General features: G+C 49.7%; 2 protein-coding genes across 10 annotated transcripts in view; one reads left to right on the top strand and one right to left on the bottom strand.

Moving 5' to 3' along the window:
- Nucleotides 1-220: 220 nt before the first annotated feature.
- HAUS8 (HAUS augmin like complex subunit 8) lies at nt 221-22,694 on the bottom strand. 4 transcript variants are annotated; one of them, XM_038566935.1, is made up of 12 exons: nt 20,863-20,976; nt 17,999-18,045; nt 17,626-17,693; nt 14,729-14,784; nt 8,607-8,688; nt 6,379-6,471; nt 6,175-6,269; nt 5,514-5,579; nt 5,249-5,407; nt 3,779-3,920; nt 1,690-1,831; nt 221-645 (listed from the first exon to the last, which is right to left on the bottom strand). In XM_038566935.1, the coding sequence occupies exons 1-12, from the start codon at nt 20,959-20,961 to the stop codon at nt 447-449; spliced, it is 1,248 nt and encodes a 415-aa protein (XP_038422863.1). In that variant the 5' UTR covers nt 20,962-20,976; the 3' UTR covers nt 221-446. The 4 variants fall into 4 exon arrangements, with proteins under 4 accessions (XP_038422863.1, XP_038422862.1, XP_038422865.1 ...); XM_038566934.1 differs by lacking the exons at nt 17,999-18,045; nt 20,863-20,976 and adding an exon at nt 22,515-22,694; XM_038566937.1 differs by lacking the exon at nt 17,999-18,045 and having other exon boundaries at nt 20,863-20,979.
- Nucleotides 21,262-23,611, top strand: part of MYO9B (myosin IXB) — an 89,455-nt gene continuing 87,105 nt past the window's right edge. For all 6 annotated transcript variants that reach the window (XM_038566931.1, XM_038566933.1, XM_038566932.1 and 3 more), the window contains exon 1: nt 21,262-21,317. The gene's annotated coding sequence lies outside the window, so the exon portion shown is untranslated. The remainder of the gene's footprint in view (nt 21,318-23,611) is intronic.

The raw sequence follows: 23,611 nt of genomic DNA, 5'->3' as shown, positions 1-23,611 counted from the left end.
AGCAACAGTGCTGGGACTCTGGGCTGGGAGGGGAACTTCCACCGGAGGGTCAACTTCTAACTGCTATAGGATAGTAAACAGAAGCACCTGAGTGACTGAAGGACATGAAATCATCTTGTAAGTGAAGTGCTCATAAGGTCTCAGAGGTCCCAAGGCTCAGGACTAGCTGTTAGAAGAACTTAAGACAACATGTGTCTTCCACTGGCCTTGTACACAGAAATCAAGGCTTGAATGCAAAAGTTTTATTTTTTAAATATCAAGTGACACACTCATACAAAAAGAGCTACATTGCTAAACTAGTGTCTAAAGTGCTTGAGTTCCAAGAGTATCACACACGCACTGCCTGGCACGCTTATGCCCTGAGCCAGTGGTAAGGGATGGGTTTCCTTCCGGGCAGTTTGCAGGAAGGTCCCCACTCGTGTGGGAGCCCATGGCTCGTGTATGGTTCATACTGCGTGTGGCTCACCAGTGCCTAACAGAAGCGGGGTCCTGACCTCTCCCGAAGCCTCCCCACAGGCGCCTTCTTGATTGAAGTACCACTGGCTGGAGGCTTCTAGGCCCTGGGCATCTTCCCAGACCTCCTGGTTGACTAAAGCCGCCTCTTTACTGGCCTCGGCAGAGAGTTCCAGCACCTGGGCGAAGCTCCTGCAGAAACGACAAGATGGCTGAAGCCTTTTCGCCCTTTGTGCCCGGGAGCCAGACAGAAACAGGATGTCTCAGGCTTTGGGGTGGTGATGTGGGGAAGACGGCTGCTTCCTGGGCACACATGGGAAAGCACGGACAAGTAAGAACAGAACAATCTGAATGGAACTCAGAGAGGCCTGCAAGAACGGGACGAGGCAGGCATGAGAGGAGATGCATTTATTCACCAAATATGTAGGGAACCCCCACACCGGGTCAGGAACCACACTGTGAATGAACGGGCAACCCTCACCCAGAGTAAATGGTGGTGGGGAAATACATACTAAAGGAGTGCATCTGAACCTGTGACCAGCTGAACCTGTGACCCTCTGATGCGTGTGGATTTCATTTTAGGGTACACTCACAGGAGGAGGAGATGTCATGATAGGTGGCAGCTTTTTTTTAGGAGTAACATTAAAATGTTTTAGATGTTTCGGGAAGCACGTTGAGCATTACAGAGTAAAATGACATGAGATTCTTTTAGGGAAGAGGAGGAGGAAAGCCCCACAGGAAAAAAAGAAATCCCTGGAGGGAAACCACAACAGTGAGGTAAAGGTGCCAAGGGAGTTTGATGGGGGAGCTGGGAATGGGGAGCACTGGGAGCTGGGGGCTGCTTCCACGTGGCACACAGTCACAAAACCCCTCAAACTACACTGCTATGACCCATACCTTTCCTATATGTATTTTATGCTTTCAATAATAAGTTCCAAGAAGATCACCCCAAGCCCTTACCCCCTTACCCCTTACGTTTAAAGCATGAACAGATTCATCCAAGAGCACCTAAGATGCTGTTACTCTGCAGAAGTAAAGGATGGGTGACACCGGTGTCCCCTTTCTATCGTGGCTGCTTGAGAACACACACGGGGCTCTGAGCTGAGTTGAAGGTGGTTTGCCCCTGCCCTCTCCCTGCCCTAGTGGACCCTGGCACCCCCGGCTTCTTCAAACACCTGCCCGCTCTCCAGAGCACAACATGCTGCTCCCATCTTAAAATCTTTTCTGAAATTTTACCTTCGGAGCTCCAGATCCTTCTTTTGGGTCATTTCCCTGATTTCACTCAGCAGGTCCAGGGCTTTCACGTTTTCTTCTAAACTGCTGATCCCAAGTTCTCCCAGCAGATGGCAGGTGGTCGTCAATTCTCGCTGCAAATCATCTGGAGGAGAAGGGGATGGTCAGCCAGGGGTTTCACAGTGCTCTGAGCAACGGATGCACAAGTGGGGTGGCTGGCTAGATTTTTCTTGTTCACTGGAATGCTGGAATTGGGAAGAGCTCAAAGGCAGAGAGGGTCATGGGGGACGACATTCATGTGCTGGTCCCACCTCTGTGCCCCTGTGCTGGAGATCACGATGGCCGGAAATCCAGGGACAGGCATGTCCACCAGCCTGGCAGCCACTGGAACAGACCTGGAAGGCCACTTTGACATCCCCAACAGAAACAGTGGAAAAGGCCAAGGAAATGTGTACTGCAAGCAAGCTAAAAACAAGCCCATAGTCCCCACTCCCCATTCCTGGCATCTCTGCATCCCTCGCCCCTAAGAGAGTGGCCTGCATATAAGGAAATCAGCCCCTCTCCACTTTTGGCCCACACCAGGCCTATACATGCTACATGTCACAACCAGACACTGTAATATTTTGAGAATGTTATTCAGATTCTTCCAAACACCCATCCTCTTATACTCCTCCCTGTGGTCTCAACTGCATCCTCCCAAAAAGAGGTGTTCAGGACCTAATCTCAAGCACCTGTGAACGTGACCTTACTAGAAACGGGAGTCTTTGTAGAGGTAACTGAGTTATAGTGAGCTCTCTACCCTGGCATCCTACTAACAAGAAGGAAATTCAGAAGTAGTGATGTTCAAGGGCAAGGCCGTGGAAGACACAGGCAGACTTGAGCAATGCCATCACCAGCCAAAGACTGCCAAGAATTGCGAACAACACTGGAAGTCAGGGGAGAGACACAGAATGCATTTTCCCTCAGAACCTCCAGAAAAGTCCAACTCTGCTGACACCCTGATTTTGGATTTCAGGACCCCTGCACCAAAGGGAATAAATTTCTGCTGTTTTAACCCATCCAGTCTGTCATTAATTCCAGGAGCTGCAGGACACTCCTACGCTCCCCAATCCCAACTCCTGGCAGCTCCCTATGCCACTTAGCAGAGATAGAGCCCAAGAATCACAGATGCGTAGCTAACTGCAGTCATTATAAAACTGGACACCTGCACGCAGATAATCATTCCACAAGGCTCATTCTGCAAGACTCCACGTGATTTGCTAATTGTTTCTTATTGGGAAAAGTTGAACTAAAAATCATCTCTGAGATTACCAATACAGCAACAACCTTTGTGGAAAGTCGGGGGGGGGGGAGCCTTTGTGGGAAGTTCTGGAGGGAAAGTCCACCTGATTTTAGGTGGCGATCTTTTCCTACATCAGCCTCAAACAAATGTATTTAGATGGCTCATGAGCGCCATGCCTGGAAATAATGAGACTCTACGGGAGTTGAAAGGTTGCTTTGAGAAGATACTTGCTCTAAAGAGAATTTTAAGATCAACCATGCCTGCTGATTTCAAGTGAAGGATTATGTGGGAACCCTATGCAAGAGAGGGATCCCATAGCTCTGTATAGAAGGCAGAACGGGGGTGGGTGGGGTGGGGGGGTGGGTGACCTGGCTGACTTGGTCGGCGGAGCATGTGACTCTTGATCTTGAGCTTGTGACTTTGAGCACATACAGGGTGTAGAGATCACTTAAAAATAAAACCTTAACAAACAAACAAAAAGAAGACAGGACAGGGTGAGGATCCGCATCTCTGAAGAGACTCCCCGCCTCGGGAGATTGCAGCTGCTCCCCAGGAGTATCTTTCAGCAGGGCTGGTCCACAGACCTAGCTTCAAATCCCAGCACGGTCCTTACTCGGGGTGCGACCCTGGACAAACCACAGCTTTGCTGGCCCCTTTGCCCTCTGCCATTTGATGAGGGACACACCATCTACCTAAGAGGAGGCTGTGACAGGCCACAAATGGATAAAGGTGGCTGCACACAAGAAGCACCAACATGCACTGGCTGTTCACTGGATCTACCCTTTGCCCAGTAGCCACCCCGTTTCCTACCTAAGAACTGCTGCCCATTCCCGTCCAGGTGGACTGATTTTACGGGAAGCTCATGCCTTGTGGTATCCAGGGCCGTGGCGAATGTCTTGTACTGTTCCCTAAAGCGTTCGGCCACAGGCTCGTAGGGGCTGAGCATCTCAATCTGCGGGCAAGATGGAAAGATGCATATGAGACAAGACCCAGTTGGTCACACACAAGAAGTTCACAGTACATGAGTGGTAAAGATACAGCACTATTCTTTCAGGATTACTAAGGAATCCTCCAGGAGGCTTCTGTGGGTGTGGGAGACTCTCTTCTTACTCTTGGCTGCCCTCCAACGGCCCAGCTGATAGCAAGGTGGCCCAGGCCTCCGCATTAGGAACATGGCTTCCAGAACATTCCAGGGCCATGCCCTCAACTGGGATCACACTGGACACAAGACAGCTGGGCCCTCCTGCTGCAGGGCATTGAGCTGAAATGCCTGCCCCCATAAGACCCCCTCCTTTTCCTTCATACACACTGTTAAGGTCTTCATGTGGGTTTGTAGGAACTTATTTGTTTACTTGTCTTTTCTTTTCCTTCTACTGTGAGTTCTATGAGGACAGAGACCCAATCTTAGCCTAGGGCCTGGCCACTGGGTGTCCCCCCACACACATACACACAGTATGATAGGCTGAATCATTGCCACCCCCCACCTTGCCCCAATTCCTCTGCTGATGTCCCAATTCCTAGCACTTCAGAATATGACCTGACTTGGAGACAAGGTCTTTACAGAGGTAAAGTAAGTTAAGGTAAAGTCATACAAGTCAGATCAGTATGACTGGTGTCCCCCTAAAAGGGGCTGGAGACAGACAAGCCCACAGGCAGAATGCCAAGTGCAGAGACACAGGGAGAAGGTGGCCCTCTACAAGCCAAGGATGGAGGCTGGGGACACATCCTTCTCTCTTGGCCCTGCTAAGGCAATGACCGTGCTGACCTCTTGGTCTCAGACATCCCACTTCCAGAACTGTGAGGAAACCTGGGCAGTCGTTTAAGCCATCCAATCTGGGGTACCTGGTATAGCAGCCCCAGTACACTCGTGCCCTGGAGGACTAGCCCCATCTCCCAACAGGCCCTTTTCGGGTGCCAGGGATTTGCTCATCCCAGTGCTGACCACACGGCACCAAGATGGCACCTCCCACCAGCACCCCAGCCTCGCAGGGAGGCGTGGATCACGTCATCGTTATCACCGAGCACAAGTCTCAGGGGCCTGAAGGATATGTACACATGTGCGTCGAAGGGACAGGTCCCTCTGGCTGGTTAGTACTTGACATTACAGCTTCGTCCTCTTATAAACTGTCACATGCCAACACTCAGTGGTGTCAAAAGCTGGCCACAGAGTTAGAGCCAGATGGCAGTGACACCCACTGTCAACACTCCCTCTGACTCCTCCCATAGGCCCACCCCGTCCATCCTCAGGACACAGCTCCGAGACCCACAGTGACCGCCAACCTGAGCGTCAAGGACATCTGCCAGTTCCCGCTTCCTCTGACAGAGAAGGAGTTTACGCTTTAGCTCGTGGGCCTTCTTCTGTAGCTTCTCCGTCTCTTTACACATTATTAACAAATTCCTCTCTGCCTTTTCTTCGAACTGAGCAAGACCATTCTCCATCTGTCAAGTGCACAGCAAGAGCTCAGGCCGGTGGGAACTCCATCCCCGGGGCCCACAGAGGCTGCCCTTCTCCCCACAGCGCACGTGAGCGAGGTTCTGTGGTCACCTTTACGGTCAGTAGAGTCAGAAGCAACGTTTGGGATTCCATCATTTCCATTGCCTCAGACAGGTCCTTGAGGAGGAGAAAAAGACACTTTTGGTTGACAATGAACTGGTATAAACCTAGCTCACTCTCCCGGGAGAGCAGAAGCCTAACTTTTACAAACCCTCCTTAATTCAGCAGTTTGATGTGTGTCAAGCTGCTGTTTCTATCTTCTCCTTTAGTCTTTTTGGGCGCTCTGCGAGAAGGAAGGGGATGGTCTGGCCCTGTCCTGTGGCTGGCTGGTTGAGGGCCAGGTAGGGGGCATGTATCCAATCAGCACCACACTAGAGGCAGGACTCAGGCCTCCCACTCTAGTGAGACCACAACCCCGGTGTCCTGGCCTGGCACCCAGGGCTTGGCCTAGTGTCTCCCCTAGCACAGCATTAGCAAACAAGGGCCCAAATCTCATTTTGCACATATCTCGCTTTTGTAACTATTCCTGTATGCATACTTGGGGCAACTCAAACTCTACGAATATTCTGAGATGTGTGGTCTTGGGGTTGTCCTAAAACGCATGGCTGGCTTGCTCCATCTCAGAGCTTCGGGATCTGGGATGGCATGTGCGCAGAATGGGAACTAGGACCAGACGTGTCTAATTCAGCAGCTTCCCTTTCGATTCACTTACTGGGCTCTTTCTCTGTGAAGCAGAAAATGACATGGATTCGGTTTTCTTCGACATCGTTTTTTCTAATTGCGGAGTCTTTCTAAGCATACTTTTGTCTAAGATTGAGAAGAGCATTTTGAAAGTGAGAAGAGCACATTTAGGAAGCCCCCTGAGATGCACCATGAGTTCTAGCTGGGGAAAGCAGGAGCAAGGTGAAAGACTTACCATTGATGGCCGAGAGGTCCAGGTCAGGGGGGGCCGTGCCGTGACCTTCCAGCAATGTGGACTGCAGGTCGCCCTTTCCAATTCCACTGCTGTCTGTGGGCCCAGTGAGAACCCCCGGGGTCAGCACAGTCTGCAAGGTATTGCGCGTCTATGCCAGGAAGTAGGCAACTTTTTGGTATACTACCACTTGTTTGCAAAAAGCCAGCATCTTGTGAGGCTAGCAGTACAGAAGAATGAAGTATCTCTGCAAATTCTGAGCCAGCAAGGTGAATATATTTCAGAGTAGAAGCAGAAAAGAGACACACGCTCTATAACCCAGGGATGTGAATACGCCTTGCTGCTCAGCTTCATAAAAAAACACTGTTCTGGATAGGAGTGTGACACCTGCCACACACTTGTTCTTCCTTATGCTTTTACCTTCTCTCTCCAGCAGCTTCTGGACTGTTCTTCCTTGGGGGTTCCCTTCATCTTTACCCTTTACTTAACAATGTGAAATTATGCCTTACATCGCCTAAAATGGGCAGTGGGGTACCACAGGCTTCTGCTAAGCCAGGGCTCCAGTGGGCCACAAATCAAACAAATAGCAAGCAAAATACTCTCTGTCGTGTTAATAACGAAATAGCAAGTGACTTAATGAGCACCCATGCAGCTGAGAAAATGAGTATGCGGAAATAAAGAGCATAGTAATGTGTAGGGCATAGTACCCTTTGTTAGAATTTCTGAAGACTTCCAGATACACAGAAGTCTGTTAACCTCCTGGAGAAGAGGGTGGAAACTTGAGATGGGAGACTGGACTTTTTATTGCTAGTGCTTTTACACTGGTTATATGTTTTGTCAAGCTAGTGTACAGCACATCCATTGAGAAAAGTAATTTCCTCTTGAGCTATACAATAGGACTCAGGCAAGCAGTCCCTGTCAATTCTCACAGTTACGTTTAAATTATGGTTTCTCAGCCTTAATGCTACTGACATTTGGGGCTGCACAATTCTCTGTGCTGGGGCTGTCCTGGGTGATGGAGGCTGTTGAGGAGCATCCCTGACCTTACCCATCAGACATAAGTGGTATATCTCCCCCATCAATCAAAACCACCAAGAGTTTCCAGCCATTTCTAAGCCTGAATCACCTGCAGGTGAGAACCCTGATTTTAAGATGTGGTTGACCCAATTTCTGACCCCTCTGAATTTTACAGCAGATTTCCTGGCCTGACACAGCCCTCAACCCAACTGCATGGGGAAGGACTACAAAGCCAGCTCCTGTTCCTTGTGCTGCTTCTCAGTCATGCCTGGGTCAAAGAACAGCACAGATGCTGAGCAAACATCCAAACCAGGACCAGCAATGTTCCAATCCCCAAAAACTTAACTACTAGTAGTCTGCTCTTGATTGGAGACCCTACTGATGACAAAAAGTCAATTAACACGTATTTTCCATGTTATGTATACTATAAACTGTATTCTTATCATAAAGCTAAAAAAAGGGGGAAGCATTAAGAAAATCATAGAGAAAATACATCTACAGTACTGTTAGAAAAAACCCCTATGTGAGTAGTCTCATGCAGTTCAGACCCATGTTGTCCAAGGATCAACTGGATTTCATTTTTCCCATGAGACTCACAGTTGTTGCCATCTTGAAGTGTTTCTTGTGAGCCAAGAAACAGTTTTGCTTTTTGTGAACTACTTTCTTGCAAAAGCGCTGCCCATTATTGCTGGAGAAGTGGGCATGTGAGGGGCCGGATGGAGTTCTACTCTGGGGGAGGGGCCTTGCCATACGTCTAGGATGAGCATATTGACTACGACTGGACACCAAATACACAGGAATGATCTGAATGGCAACCCGTGAGTAAGTTTCCACCCTCCTTGTCTACATTTCCATTTTTTGTTTTACAACGAACACATGTCTATGACCAGAAAAACTGCAGGTTTTTAGATATCACTTTGGTGACAGCTTCTAGAACCATTAAGGGTTAGAAGGAAGAACAATTAACCATTAGAAGGAAGACCTAACCCAAGGTAGTGAGAGGCAGGAAGACGAGGCCTCACATGCTCTTGGGAGTCCTGCCCTAGGAGTTCCACCCAGAAAACGGTCACATGATCAAGGAAGCTCCTTCTTCTGACATTTCCCCAAAATAAAGAGGGAGTTTTACCCTAACATACTTGAAAATAAAATTCACCACCACGTTCATCACTTACTGAGCTCCAGAGCTATTTCTCCCTCCCTCCACCTTTACACACCTCTACTCCTCTGGAGCAGGTGAACTTTCCTTCCACCTTCAGGCATCTTCCCAATGGTCTTCAGTGTATCTGCTGCAGAAGCCTGTTAGGGGAATACACGACCCTCAGGATTCAGGGGACAAGACCCCTCCCCTTCGTGTGGCCTGTGCAGTTTGCATCTACTATTACTTTGAGGTCAGGGACAGAGTTCAAGTTCTGACGTTTAGTTATATATATGAGGAATTAATCCAAAAAGACACCATCATATGCATAGAACGTAAGGAACCCGCAAATGTTTGCAAGTGATGATTTCTGACATGGTTCCAGGTGACTGATCTTCTGCATACTTTATGGTATTTGCAGAGAATGTTACTACTTTGGTCAAGAGAAAAAACAAAGTTTTTATAAGTATCAACCTTCAAAACTTATTTAAAAAAAACCAGCAATGCATGGAGCTAGCAAGCCATTACTATAACATATATGGAAAAAGAAAACCTTATAAAGAGTAAGAATATTTCGATGTGTAGGCACTACTACTATTTAACCACCTATTGGAGGTCTGAGTAAGAAATAGAAGGCAAACAGATTGAAAAGAAATAAAACTCTCTACTTACAGATATGGTTCACAAAGAAAATCCCAAATGCTACTAAAACTAGTAAGTAAGGGGTGACTGGGTGGCGCAGTTGGTTAAGTGCCTGACTCTTGATATTGGCTCAGATTATGGTTTTAGGGTCGTGAGATTGAGCCCTATGTGGGGCTCCAGACCCAGCACTGAGTTCACTTGAGATTCTCCCTCTCTCCTACACTTGCATGCATGTACTCTAATAAATAAAATCTTTAAAAAAACAAACTAGTGAGTTTAGTAAGATTGCCGGATACAGGGGTCAATATAAAAAGATCACATTTTGGCACACCTGGGTGGCTCAGATGATTAAGCATCTGTCTTCAGCTCAGATCATGATCTCAGGGACCTGGGATCAAACCCTGTGTCTGACTCCCTGCTCAATAGGGAATCTGCTTCTTCCTCTCCCTCTCCCCTCTGCTCATGCTGTCTTTCTCTGTCTCAAATGAATAAATAAAATCTTTTTTTTTTAATTTTATTTATTTACTCATGAGAGGCACAGAGAGAGAGAGAGAGAGGCAGAGACATAGGCAGAGGGAGAAGCAGGCTCTACGCAGGGAGCCCAACATGGGACTCGATCCTGACACTCCAGAATCACGCCCTGGGCCGAAGGCAGGCGCTAAACCACTGAGCCACCCAGGGGGCCCCATGAATAAATAAAATCTTAAAAAAAAAAAATCACATTTCTGGCAATGACTAACTCTGGAAAGTACAATTCAAAGACAGTATCATGTGCAATCTCTCAGCAAGAAAAAAACAAAACTATATATGGTGATAGGTGTTAACTAGACTTACTGTGGCAATCATTTTGCAACATATACAAATGCTGACTCACTATACTATATACAGTATACTATATACTATACTGTATACCTGAAACTAATATAATGTATGTCGATCATAAGTCAATTTAAAAAATTTCTTCATTTAAAAAGAAAGAAAAGACAGTATTATGTACAATAGCACTAAAAAACAGCAAATACTTAGGCATAAACCTAAGAAAATATAGGGAAGATCTACATGCTGGAAACTACAAAATGCTGATAGAAATCCAACATGATAAACTAAATGGATAGGGGTACCATGTTCAAACATGGAAAGGCTTGGTGTTTTTAGGATGTTTTTCTCCCTAAACTAATGCAAAGATTCAATACATTCTAAATCCCAGCAGAAATTTTGGTAGAAAATGGCAAGCTAAGTCTAAAACTTATGTAGAAAAGTAAAGGAACAGGGTGCTTGGGTGGCTCAGTTGGTTAAGCATTCGACTCTTGATTTCAACTCAGGTTATGATGTCAGGATCAGGAGATCAGGCCTCGCGTCAGGATCCTCAGGGTCAGGATCCTCAATGTCAGGATCCTCACTGAGCGTGTGGAGATTGCTTAAGATTCTCCTTCCTTGGGCAGCCTGGGTGGCTTAGCGTTTTAGCGCCGCCTTCAGCCCAGGGTGTGATCCTAGAGACCTGGGATCGAGTCCTGCATCAGGCATGGAGCCTGCTTCTCCCTCTGCCTTTGTCTCTGCCTCTCTGTTTCTTGAATAAATAAAATCTTTAAAAAAAAAAAAGATTCTCCTTCCTTCTCTTCCCTCTGTCCCTCCCCACTCACATGGTGTGAGCTCCCACTCTCACTCAAGAGAGGGGAGGGGAGGGGAGGGGAGGGGAACTAAGAGAGTCAGTTTTGGAAAAGAATAGAGTGGAAGAATTCATAAGACTATAAAGCTACAGTAATCTTGGCAGTGTGGAACTGTCCTAAGGACAGACACAGAGAATAATGGGAAAAAAATGGGAGTCCAGAAGTGATGCATACAAAAAAAGGTCAATTGCTTTTCAACAGAGGTGATGAGATAATATTATCAGGAAAGGAAATTCATTTCAACAAACAGTACTGGCACAAGAAGACATCCATACTCTTAAAAATGAACTTCAATTCCATCATCACACCAGATACAAAAATTGATGCAAAAGGGATCATAGATCTAAATGTAAATCTAAAATTATAAGAGTCATAGAAGAAAACATGGGAGAAAAATATCTGTGATCTTGGTTTAGGCAAAGATTTCTTAGATAAGACACCAAAAGCATAATCCATAAAAACAGAAATCTGTAAGGTGGACTTCATCAAAATTGAGAACTACTGCTTCTTACAAGACACTTAAAGGAAGAAAAAAAACAAGCTACACCACCAGGAGGAAATATTTTAATATCACCATAAATAGTTGGTATCCAAGTTATAGAAAGAGCTCTCAAAACTCAACAATGAGAAAACAAATAACCCAATAAAAAAATGGACAAAAGATTTGAAAGAACATATCACCAAAGATACAGGAATGGCCAATAAGCACATGAAAAGATACTCAATGGGCAGCCCAGGTGGCTCATCGGTTTAGCACCGCCTTCGGCCCAGGGCCTGATCCTGAGAACCCAGGATCCAGTCCGAGTCGGGCTTCCTGGGTGGGGCCTGCTTCTCCCTCTGCCTGTGTCTCTGCCTCTCTCTCTCTCTCTCTTATGAGTAAATAAATAAAATCTTAAAAAAAAAAAGAAAAAGAAAAGATACTCGAGATCATTAGTTGTTATGGAAATATAAATTAAAACCACAGCAAGATACCACTTCACATTTACTAGAATGGCTTCAATCTTTAAGTACCAACTGGAACTCTCCTCTCTGGCTGGAAGGAATGTAAAGAGCTGCAGCCACTTTGGGTAACAGTTGCAATTTCCTACAAAGTCAAAAATACACTTACCCTACAATTCCTCTCTTAGAAGAAATGAGAACATGTCCTCACAGAATCCCATGCAAGAATGTTTAAGTTGGCTTTGTTCACAATTGTCAAAATTGGGAATCAAACCAAATGTCCAGGGGCTCCTGGGTGGCTCAGTCTTCAGGTTAGCAGTGACCTTAGGCACGGGTCATGATCCCGGTGCTCCTGGGATGGAGCACCGTTGGGTTTCCTGTTTCTCTCTCTGCTTCTCCCCCCCCCCCCCCCGCCCCGCGCAATGCTTGCTCTCTCTATTGCACGTGTGTCTCTCTAATAAATATAATCTTTAAAAAAAAAAGTCCTTCACTGAGAAATGGCTAAGCACACTATGGCCCACTCACACTGTGGAATATTCTTCAGCCATCAGAAGGAACCAACACTGTGACAGGCAACCACAGGGAAGGACTTCTTTTCCTCTATGCGAAAGAAGCCAGATGCAAGAGTCTGCATCCTGTGTAACACCTTTTTAATGACGTTCTAGAAAAGGCAAGGCTATAGGGACAGAAATCAGATCATTGCTGGGAGGGGCTGGGGTCAGCTTCATTGGAGAACCAAGGGACCTTGGGGGTGACAGACTGTTCCAAATCCTGATTGTGGTGGGTCTGTGACAGGATGTGTTTGTTTTGCCGAACTGTATGCCCAAGGGTGCCACTTAGTAAATTCTACATCAAGAAATGTTAAAAAAAGAAAATGGACAAACTCTTAGAGATTGAAAATACTTAATGTGAAGACACACAGAGGTACAGTAAACAAGTATGCAAGGCAACACTAAAATTATGAAGCATGGACTGTGATCTTTTGTTGAAGATTACTTTAACGAAATAAATCACAGGCTCAGTAGGTTCATCAAATGTCAATGTGCACCTCTCTGGTTGGGTATGCTGACAGTGGGGGATGCTGTGTGTGTGGAGGGGGCAGGAATTATATGGGAAATCTCTGGACCTTCTGCTCAATTTCATTGTGAACCTACTCTACAAAAAATTAAGTCCAGAGCACTTGGGAGGCTCAGTCGGTTAAGCATCCAACTATTAATTTAGGTTCAGGTTATGATCTCAGGGTCATGAGATCAAGTCCCACATCAGACTCCACAATTAGCATGGAGTATGTTTGAGATTCTCTCTCTCCCTCTGCCTCCCCCACCCCCTGCTCACATGTGCTCTCTCGCTCTCTAAAAAACAAAAATAAGGGATCCCTGGGTGGCGCAGCGGTTTGGCGCCTGCCTTTGGCCCAGGGCGCGATCCTGGAGACCCGGGATCGAATCCCACATCGGGCTCCCAGTGCATGGAGCCTGCTTCTCCCTCTGCCTGTGTCTCTGCCTCTCTCTCTCTCTGTGTGACTATCATAAAAAAAAATAAATAAATAAATAAAAAAATAATAATAATAATAATTTAAAAATTCAAAAAATTAAGTCCCCTGGGGAAAAAAAAATCACTCCTAAGAAGTGATATCAGTTTGTGTAAAGGTTTCCTTTTTCCTCAAGTTGGATCTTAAGTCGATTATTTTTAAAAATTTATTCATTTATTAAGTAATCTCTACACCCACTGCGGGGTTCAAACTCACGACCCAAGAGCAGCATGCTCTTCTGACTGAGCCAGCCAGGCGCCCCTTCAGTTAAACATATTATTAAGAACTTGCCATTCTGCCCTACCAGAGTAAAAGGGAGAGAGCAGAAATTAACTGTTCACTGAATTTTATCAAAAACCAAATTTGAGGGATCCCTGGGTGGCGCAGCAGTTTAGCACCTGCCTTTGGCCCAGGGCGCGATCCTGGAGACTCGGGATCGAATCCCATGTCGGGCTCCCGGTGCATGGAGCCTGCTTCTCTCCCTCTGCCTATGTCTCTGCCTCTCTCTCTCTCTGTGTGACTATCATAAAAAAATAAAAAATAAAAAAACAAATTTGAAGGCAGCCTGAGTGGCTCAGCGGTTTAGCGCCGCCTTCAGCCCAGGGTGTGATCCCGGAGACCCGGGATCGAGTCCCACGTCAGGCTCCCTGCTTCTCCCTCTGCCTGTATCTCTGCCCCTCTCTCTCTCTGTGTCCTTTTTTTTTTTTTTTTTTTTTAATTTATGATAAAGAGAGAGAGAGAGACAGAGACATAGGCAGAGGGAGAAGCAGGCTCCATGCACCGGGAGCCCGACGTGGGATTCGGTCCCGGATCTCCAGGATCGCGCCCTGGGCCAAAGGCAGGCGCTAAACCGCTGCGCCACCCAGGGATCCCTCTCTGTGTCTTTCATGAATAAATAATTAAAATCTTTAAAAACAAAAAACAAATTTGGAAAATGGAATAACCCTACCTCACCACATTCTCAGTACGTACACAATGAAACAAGATACATAACTGGGTCATCTACCGAGTGTTCCTGTGAAACGCTGCACAAGGCAGGTGCTCACGCTGTTAAGTGCTTCATCTCATCATTTTCAATGGCTGCATGATTTTCACGGTATGGCTACAGGGAGTTCACTAAACCCTGCCTCTAATCCTGGGTGATTCAGACCTACCATTCTTTTTCCTCCCATAGTCCTTCTTTCAAACCCCGGTGTTTTTCAAATGCCAGCCAAGGCCAGGGACTGTGTGCTGGGCAGCCGGCAGAACCGCTTCAGGACAGAATCCAAAGGAATTATCAAGTTGAAAGAAATAATTTCAGGTTTCAAGAGAGATCATGTCTTTGCAAAAGGCATTCGGGACCATGCTGCACTTGGCTCGTGTGACTCGTGTCAGGATTCCAAATCTACAGAATTCCATTCAGAACATTCAAACAAGCGTTGTTACCTTTTTGGTGGTTTTCTTCTCGTACTGCAAGTAGCGGGACTCAACCACTCTTCCACCTGTGGGGAACACGCCGTTGCTTTCTAAAGAGACTGCAACAGTGGGGTGTGAGGCCCAGCACCCCCACCCTGCCATCAAGAGCCCGGTACTATGGGCCCTCCCTGATCAACAGCAGGAACACCGGAGCTGCTCTCAGATCCTGTCCTCCAGCGTCCTCGGGCACGTATGGGACACCTACTATATGCGAGAACGCATACGGGTTACCTATGGTTTATAAGTCCCTAGGCCAGAGACAGAGCCCCAGAATGCTGCAGGAGCTATGATTAAGGAACGTAAGGGAATATACACAAAGCAGAAAGTGGATTCAAGGAGCAGGGACAGGAAAAAAGACCCTTGCAGGGGGCACCTATTTGCCACCTGCTCCTCCTCCTTTCCCAACTCACTCCCTGTGGTCAGGACCCCAACTACCCCTTCCTTTACCTGAGTCTGCATATGCCCCACTCATGGTATGGGCCCTTCATACCTCTTTACCTCCCTACCTTACTCAGGACCTCTTGGGAGACGTGTTCAACACCAAGGTCGCATACCTTGGTGACAGCCCAGCCCCAGGTCTCCCTCACTCCATGCCTGCCTCATACTAAGGGGCTTTCTCACAATGGCCCCAGTGATCACCCACAGTTGTCTGCTCTGTTCCCCCACCCCTCTTCCCAGACCCTCCCTTGGACCTACCTTCTCTTCTCACTGCTCTCACATGGGGTCCATCCCTCCAGTTAGCTAGTGACCAGTAACTACTTCACTGGGGAGGCAGCAGAAGCAGCCCCAGGAGACCTCCCACCTCAGCATGTAGCAGTCAAATTCAGGGCCATATCCTGGCCCCCACCATGTAGAGGGACATTAGAGGAGAGCCCAGCCCTCACCCCTCTCCCTCTGCCCTAGCAAACCCCCACCCTCAGTTCCTGTCATCAATGGTCTTCTTGTTATTTCTCCCCCCACTACACCTGCATCCCCTACTTCTCCACTCTCCTTTACAATGCCGGCTCCTCTACCTCTACTCTCTCCTGAATTGCACTCGTCTGGACTGGCTCTCATGATCACCACCGTACCAAAGAAAAACTCCTTTCCACAAGACTGCTGAGGTCTCCCTGCTCCAAAGCCCACCAAACCATTCTCAGTACCCACTGTGAATACAGCACTTGCTGGCGCCCTCCTCCTTGAAATATCCTGTGTCCTCCAGGCTGGCTGCCCCGCTGGTGGCTGAGAATGGGCTGCCTTGCAGGTCCATTAGCTAGTGAAGCCTGAGCACCCCCACGTACCTCGCAGATCTCATACCCCTGAGGGATCCCCCCTCACCTCACTGCCCCCACTCCTTCTGTTCCAGCCACCATGACCACTTTTGCTGTTGCTCCAACCAGAGGGGATACTCCTGCACCTGCCCTCCTTCCCAGCTCTGCTCAGTCCAGCATCTCCCTTGGACCAGGAAGTTATCCACGTCCTGCTGTTTTGCCCACATCATCCAACATACCCTGTGTCTCCTTAACTTCTCCATCTGATGCACTGCCTGTGTCTCAGTCCGCAAGCCCCCTGAGGGCCAGGACTTCTGTTTTGCTTGCAACTACAGCCCACCACCCAGCAGGGAGTAGGTGTTCAACCATGCATCTAATGCATAGTTCTACATTTTTTCTAGGTACCTCCAGAGCTTAGGGCTCTTTTTAATGAAGAGACCCAGGAAGAGGCCATGGTTAATGTCATACAAATATCTTGACAATTTGGCTAAGTGACACGGTGATTTCAACTGGATCTTCATGCCCGGATTTCATCTTTTGCTGGGGGTGCGGTCACCATCCTGAGTGGAAAGGAGGTGCATCCATAGTTAATGGGCAGCATGAAGCTGGGAAAGGAGCTAGTGGTTGCTCTGAGCGAGCCCCAGGCAAGGAAGACCCAAGCCTGCTCAGTCAGCCTGTCTGAGTGGGCTCAGACAATAAAGCAGGAGGCACTTTACGGGTCAGGGCCAAGACCAAGTGGGTATCCAGGGGAGAAAATCAAGACCTACCAAGGGTGGGCCACTGGATGTCCAGCGAGGGATCAGGGCAAATAACATCTCCATTTCTAAGTACGGGAAGCCATCGTGCTTTTAGCCTGATACCATCAGCAAAGGGTTCCCTCCTCTAGAAGGATCAGAGGCCTGGGATTCCCTGGACAGTTGAAAAGCAGTTTCAAGTACATTCAAGAAACTAGAATGTACATATTTGTTTTAAACAGTAGTGGATTTTCCAGAGAAGCAATGTTATGATGAAGGATATAATTTGTGTTCAAGAACTAGACCACGTGTAAACATAATTGATGTTATAAGCAAGATCATCAAACAATGCTGTGACGGATGAACCTCCAGTCACTTGAACCAAAATGCTGCTCTAAGTTCTCTGAGACACGCACTGGCACGCAGCATACTTGAAGAAAAATAGTTCTTTGTGCCAGAGGCTTCAGCTCCAATGAAGGAGATCCTTGAGTCTACTGCCCAAAGTGGCACTGCCAAGAGTCAAGGGAGGTTGTTAACAGTGACTCCAGACCCATAGCGGGACACCAGGTGATGTGTGGGCACCCCTGAGGTACTGACAGAGAAGAAACCGAAGACTCTAATGTTTGCTAATGAATTCAGCTCCTGCTCTCCTCACCCATAGTTCCTAGTGGTTGGTCCTGAATACAGCCTGTGACCCCCACTGCCCTGGATGACCTTCGCCAGGTCCTCTTGCACCCCTGGCTGCATGGCTGGGTGACCAGACTCGAATCCCCCACGGTGTGACTAGAAGGAAATAAAGCCCTAGATCCCCTGCTCGGCCTGTTTTTCTCTTCTCCAACAGCACTTAACTGAAGCTGGATCGTAAACTCAAAATTTTGCTCACCTTGTGGTCTTCTGCCTTTCACCTTAGCGCCACCACCGGGAGTACTGGGACCCCCTGAGGAAGGCTTCCTAGAAGAGGGAGATGGAGAGTTAGTGTAGTTACGTAGTTGGCTAAGCTCAGGAAAGGCAGCGAGGAGCCTGGGCTTCCTAGGGACAACTCAGTCTCAGCATCCCCAACAGCCCCCCACCCCCACACTTATGTCTACAAGGCAGGGCCAACTTGACTGGAACAGACACAGAGAGCCTCTGCCCAGCTAAATCTGAGAAGGGCCCAGAGCAAGGAGAGCGAGAAGAGCAAGCAGGTTTGCCAAGCCTCAAAGATCTCAACTTAAGTCGGGGGGGTTCATTAATTCATCAGGCATTTATGTGCCTACCGTATGCTCCTGGTGATGCTGAGGGAACAAGACATAGAGCTCCTTACCTGAGAGGGAAAAGCAGCATCCTCCCGTCAGGCAGTGTGAAGAGTACCCCAGACACGTAAAGAGGTGAGGGGAGATGAGAGACAAAGCCCTGTTTGCTTGGGTACATGGGAAAGGGACAAGGGCAGAGGAGAATGTGGAACTAGGAACTGATCGGCCCTATGGCTTCACTGGAAACAGAGGAAGAGAGAAGGCGGCTGGGCTGGGCTGGGCTGGCAGGATTCAGACTTCCCAGCTTAGGGTTTAGGCCTGTCCTTCTAGCCTACCTACTGGCAATCTTTCCCTGTAAAGGGCCAGACAGCAAATATTTTCAGCTTTGTGGGCCATGTATTCCTGCCAAGAAATAACAAACCCTGAGTGTTATTCACCCCTGAAAAGAAGTAAAATATGGATACATGCTAAAGCAGATGAATTCAAAAATATTATCCTGGGATGGGGGCACCTGGGTGGCTCAGTTGTTTAAGTATCTGACTCTTGATTTCTGCCCAAGTCATGATCTCACGGTTGTGAGATAAAGCCTCAAGGCAGGCTCTGCCCTCGGAGTTGGCTTGAGATTCTCTCCCTTAACCCCTTCCCCTGCTCGTGCGTGCTCTCTCTCATAAATCAATCTTAAAAAAAAAAGAAAAAGAACCACTTAAATTAAAAAATATTATCCTGGGGGTACCTGGCTGGCTCCGTCCATGGGACATGCAACTCTTTTTTTTTTTTTTTTTAAAGATTTTATTTATTTATTCATGATAGTCACACAGAGGGAGACAGAGAGGCAGAGACACAGGCAGAGGGAGAAGCAGGCTCCATGCATCGGGAGCCCGACGTGGGATTCGATCCCGGGTCTCCAGGATCATGCCCCGGGCCAAAGGCAGGCGCCAAACCGCTGCGCCACCCAGGGATCCCGGGACATGCAACTCTTGATCTTGGGGTCATGAGTCTGAGCCCCACACTGGGGATAGCGTTTACTTAAATACATAAATAAAATCTCTTAAAAAAAAAAAACTATCTTGGGTGAAAGAAAACAGCTAAATAAGGCCACATATTGTACGATTCCACATATCTGAAATGTCCAGAACAGGCAAAGTGAGACAGAAAACAGATTGGTGATTGTCAGGAGCAGAGGGGTGGATGAAGAACAGGGAGTGACTTCAAATGGATACAAAGTTTCCTTCTGGGCTAATGAAAATGTTCTGGAACAAGCCAGAGTTGGTGGTTGCACAGTGTGACTGTCCTAAGGCCATTAGATCCCTCACTAAAATGACGTTATATTGGGATGCCTGGGTGGCTCAGTGGTTGAGTGTCTGCCTTTAGCTCAGGGCATGATCCTGGGGTCCAGGATCGAGTCCCACATTGGGTTCCTTGAGGGAGCCTCTTCTCCCTCTGCCTGTGTCTCTGTGTCTCTCATGAATAAATAAAATCTTTAAAAATAAAAAATAAATGACGTTATGTACATTTCACCCCTATTTAAGGAAAGAAAGAGCACAGACCAGTGCAATAGGAAAGAGGGAACCTTGAGGCAGGAAACTCGGGGATGCCTCCCAGGTGTCCAGTCTGAGCAACAGTGTCCCACCACCAACAGAGGCCAGCAACTCAGGAGGAGCAGACTAAGGGGCGGGGCAGGGGCCTGAGTGCTGTATCCCTTGCCAACATCAGGACCCAAGCTCCACTGGTCACAAAGCTGTGGTCCCCTTGCTCAGCGCACTGCAGCCATCTCCTGGGTAGCAGGTTCTGAGAACCCCAAGTGAGACCCAGGCAAGGAAGAGCAAGGCCTACCGGGTGAGTGGGCTCAGACAATCAGGCAGGTGCTGGGCCATAGTGGGGAGAGGCAACCAACCAAATAAAGGCTCACTGGGTGTCAGCAGCTCTGTTTCTTCACAGAACCCTCCCAATCCAACAAATAACCTCACTGTTGGCCTGCTTTACCCTCGTTTTCCAGACCAGGACCCAAGTGTTTGAACTGGTCACCCCTGGCAAGTCTCACCGCTGGCAAGGGACAGAACACGGATTCCCTATGGGGTCCGAGCCTGGGCTCTGGAGTCAAACCAGATGGGGGTGGTGGGTTCACTAACTACACCTGTACCAGCCTCAGGTACCTCCCCCCAAACCTCAAAGAGGCTAATGGCAATCTCACAGAGAGGGTAATTGACCCTGGAGAAAACACAAGTGATTTCACCTGGCCTATTAAACCTGTTTGTACTGGCACAATAAACACCAGCCGAGTGAGCAAATAAAACAAACCCGGCCCAGGAATCATGCCTGGCACCGGGTAAGTGGTCAAAGTCTGTCTGTCTTGGTCTTGCTGTGTGACCCTAGACAAATGACCTTCTTTCTCTCTTTGAGTCTCCATATCTCATTTTTAAAGGGGAAGCATAGAAAGGAGGGGTTGGCAGGATTAAAGGAGGTAACTTCAGTGGCCCAGCGCTCGTCCGCTATAAAATCGCTGCAATCGCGACAAATCACATTCAAGAGCCACGCACTGTTCTAAGGGCTCTGTAAGTTTCGCCGGCGCCTTACAAGGTTGAGCCGCGGCGACATTCGCCGGGTTTCGCGGTGGAGGAACGCGACGGCACAGAGAGGCTGAGCCGCGAGCCAGGGATCGCCCCGCACCCACACAGACCACTGGGGACTCGAGGTCTGGTTCCGCGCCCACGCTGCCGAGCATGCGCAGAGGCCGCCTCCCGCCCCCCAGAGCCCGGGCACCCTCGGTGGGTCCCGAAGGGGTCAGGTGCTCAGTCGCCAGCTCTGCCGTCCTTCTTCCTCCCCCAGTTCCCGGCCATGGCGCACTGGGCGGCACCTCCAAAATCCAGACCCGCGGGGCCCCAACTCACCCAGCGCCGCGCCCTGAGGAATCCGCCATTTCCCGCCTTTAACTCAAAGGCCGGCTCCTCAAGCCCAGGTCCCCGCCCCTTCGCCCCGGGCCGGGCCATCCTGCGCCGCCCTAGCAGGGGTGGCCGCGGGCCTCGGGAGCGTGCCTGCGGGTGCAGCGGGCGGCCCCTGCGCGCGCGCCTCCCTGTCTTCCCCTCCCGTTTGGTTTCACCCACCAGCGGGAGGAGGCGGCGTCCCGAGCCCGTTGGGAGTGGGCGGGTCTTCGCGGCGCCCCGCCCCGCGGCGCGCTGGCGTCACGCCCCCGCCCCGCCCCCCCGGAACCCGGAAGCGGGAGCGCGCGGGGGAGCGGCGGGCGCGGCGGGGCGGAGCGGCCCGACCAGCGGTGGGCGGTCGGGCGGGCGGGCGGCCGGGCAGGGACCCGGCCCGGGACCGGCGGCGCGCGGCGGCCGAGGCCCAGGTGAGTGGCGGCGTCCGCAGGGTTGGGGGCTCGATCTCGAGGCTCGCGTTGGCGGGTTGCCTGGTAGGGTACGGAGCTGAGGGCGAATACGGGGAGGCGCGAAGGCTGGGGTCGAGCGAGCGGGAACGAGCTGGGGGGGTCGTGAAGCGGCTGCTGGAGACGGAGTGGGAGCGGGACGGTCTAGGGGAAGGGTGATGGAACGGGCCCGGCGAGGGAGTTCGCGGATGCAGAGGGAGCAGGTCTGTGGCTTTGAGCGGCTTCTCTGAAGAGGACGTGGCTTTAGTGGTAGTTGAGGGGTCGCAGGAAACGGGGCTGGGAGGGGGAGAGGCGAGGAGGCGGGGTTGAGAGGCCCAGCCGGGGGACGTGGGGCAAGGCCGGCGGGGGGTTAGCCGGGGTGCGCCTGGGGAAGGGGTGCAGGACCGCCCTCGGCTGAAGGGGTAGTGGAATAGTGCCTGGGGCGGGGGAGGCGCCTGGGATTCTGTGGGTGCTCAGATTCTATAGGTCTGAGCCCATTGGTGTGGTGGCCGGCGGAATGGGGAAGGGGGAGATGGGGGATGGGAGAGGAGGAGAAGCCTCGGCCACTGAGAGCCAGTTCAGAGGGGGCTGAGGAGGAGAGCAAGGGACAAGAGCAGCCCGGTACAAACGTTGGGGGGCAGCCCATGGGATTTGGGGGCCCTCCTTCCTCTGGATTCATGTTTTCCAACTTCACTCCCCCAACCGCTGGGTAACTGGGGTGAGTCCCAGTGCCCTCTGGGCTGGTATTCTGGTATTCCAGACTAGAAAACCACACCGCTCTCCTCCTAAGACAGGGCTCTCCGGAGCCCAGGGGTTCCAGGGAGCAAGGAAAGAGCCTCCAGACCTCACGGGGGCCGGAACTGGGTTTGAGAGGGGAGGGAGGGGGTGTGCACACATTCGCGTGTGCGAGGCTGTCACCACCTCCTCGGAGTTGCATCCTTGGACTTAAATGGGTAAAACGACATACAGGAAATCTGTCCCCCGGCGGCTGTGAGCTCAGCCGGGGAGAGGCAGGGCAGCCGGCAGCCACGGGGCAGCAAGCGGGTGTGCTCTCCCTTCTCCCCGCTCCAGGTGCCGGGTAGGCCAGGGGTCTTTCAGGGAAAGCCTCTCCTGCACCTCTTTGTCTGAGGTAGGAGCTGCTGGGGACATTGTGTCTTGCAGTTGGAGGGTCCCAGCTCCTACCTTCCTGAGGTGTATTCTGGTCTTGGAATCTGCAGACTCTTAAGGCATCCAGGAGCAGTGGGAGGCCTCTTGGGCAGCTGAGCTGGGAAGTTGTTCCATCCTCTGTTGGGCCCGGCTTTGGCAAGGGCCTTGCACTGGGCGGTTTTAATTGGCATTAATTTCTCTTCTTTCCTAACCGTGGGGATCCTTGTCCGGGATCTGCCAGAAGGGCCAGGGTGGGGGCCTGCATTTGTAGCTTGTTCAGGAGATGAATCCGGATAGATTGAATGTAAAGAGGGCCACAGAGAGATAACTTCTCTCTTTACTTCCAGAATGTTCTGGCCTTTCTGGAAAGTGGCTTTTGGCCCTGCTTGCCCCAGGGCACATGATCAGAGCCTGAAATCATGCCTCCTACAGACATTGAGTGTGGGCTTGCCCAGGGCAGGACACCTCTACCCCCCCTCCAGTGAACAGGACTGGAATCTTCTGGGTGCATGGCCCTGGCCCTTGTCTCCCTGTACCAGGAGTGCAGCCAGGCAGGCTCTCTTGTCAGAGGTGCCCACCTCCGTCAAGTCTCTTTGTCTGTTTCTTCACCTGCTAAATAAATGGGTTGGCTTCAGTCAGCGTTTCTTAACCTTAGAACCCAAGCCCTCTTGAAAATCTTAGCATCTCTGGCACAGAGCTCCCTTGTATTTTATGTAGCCTCTGACCTGTGAATCCCTGCTGCAGGATCCTGCTTTTGTTCCCATTGTATAGTTTGTATCCAAAAATGACTTTCTTTTACCATTCCTCTGGTCCTCCGGTCCTTTATCTTCTACATGGAAAATTCCACAAATTCCATGTTTGCTTTTGCACGCTATACCTGTTCACAAAGGTTCAGCTACACCTTTCTGGTGAGAAATCCCTGAGTGAGACCCCTCGCCCTCCTCAGTTCCAGGCCTCTGGCTCAGAGAAGAGGGTAGCAACTTGGGCATGTCCCCTCTCAATTTGGCTGTGTGATCTATTTTCTTTCCCCAACAGAGGCTTGTTAATTTGCCACTTCCCTTTCCTCGTCTCCCCAAAGTTGTGCCTTGGGTGGGCTCAGGAGTTCAATAAAGCAAGGACTGATCCTTCCAGTA

The sequence above is a fragment of the Canis lupus genome, chromosome 20, assembly GCF_011100685.1.
Source record: "Canis lupus familiaris isolate Mischka breed German Shepherd chromosome 20, alternate assembly UU_Cfam_GSD_1.0, whole genome shotgun sequence".
In the NCBI taxonomy this organism is placed as follows: Eukaryota; Metazoa; Chordata; class Mammalia; order Carnivora; family Canidae; genus Canis; species Canis lupus.
This window is presented reverse-complemented; position numbering and strand designations above follow the sequence as displayed.

Coding starts and splice junctions, on each gene's coding strand:
- HAUS8 (XM_038566934.1), bottom strand. CDS start 22,669: ATGCCAATTAAAACCGCCCAGTGCAAGGCCCTTGCCAAAGCCGGGCCC. Junction 5,408..5,513: donor TGACTCTACTGACCGTAAAG/GTGACCACAGAA, acceptor TGCACTTGACAG/ATGGAGAATGGTCTTGCTCA. Junction 646..1,689: donor AAGGATCTGGAGCTCCGAAG/GTAAAATTTCAG, acceptor TCGTTTCTGCAG/GAGCTTCGCCCAGGTGCTGG.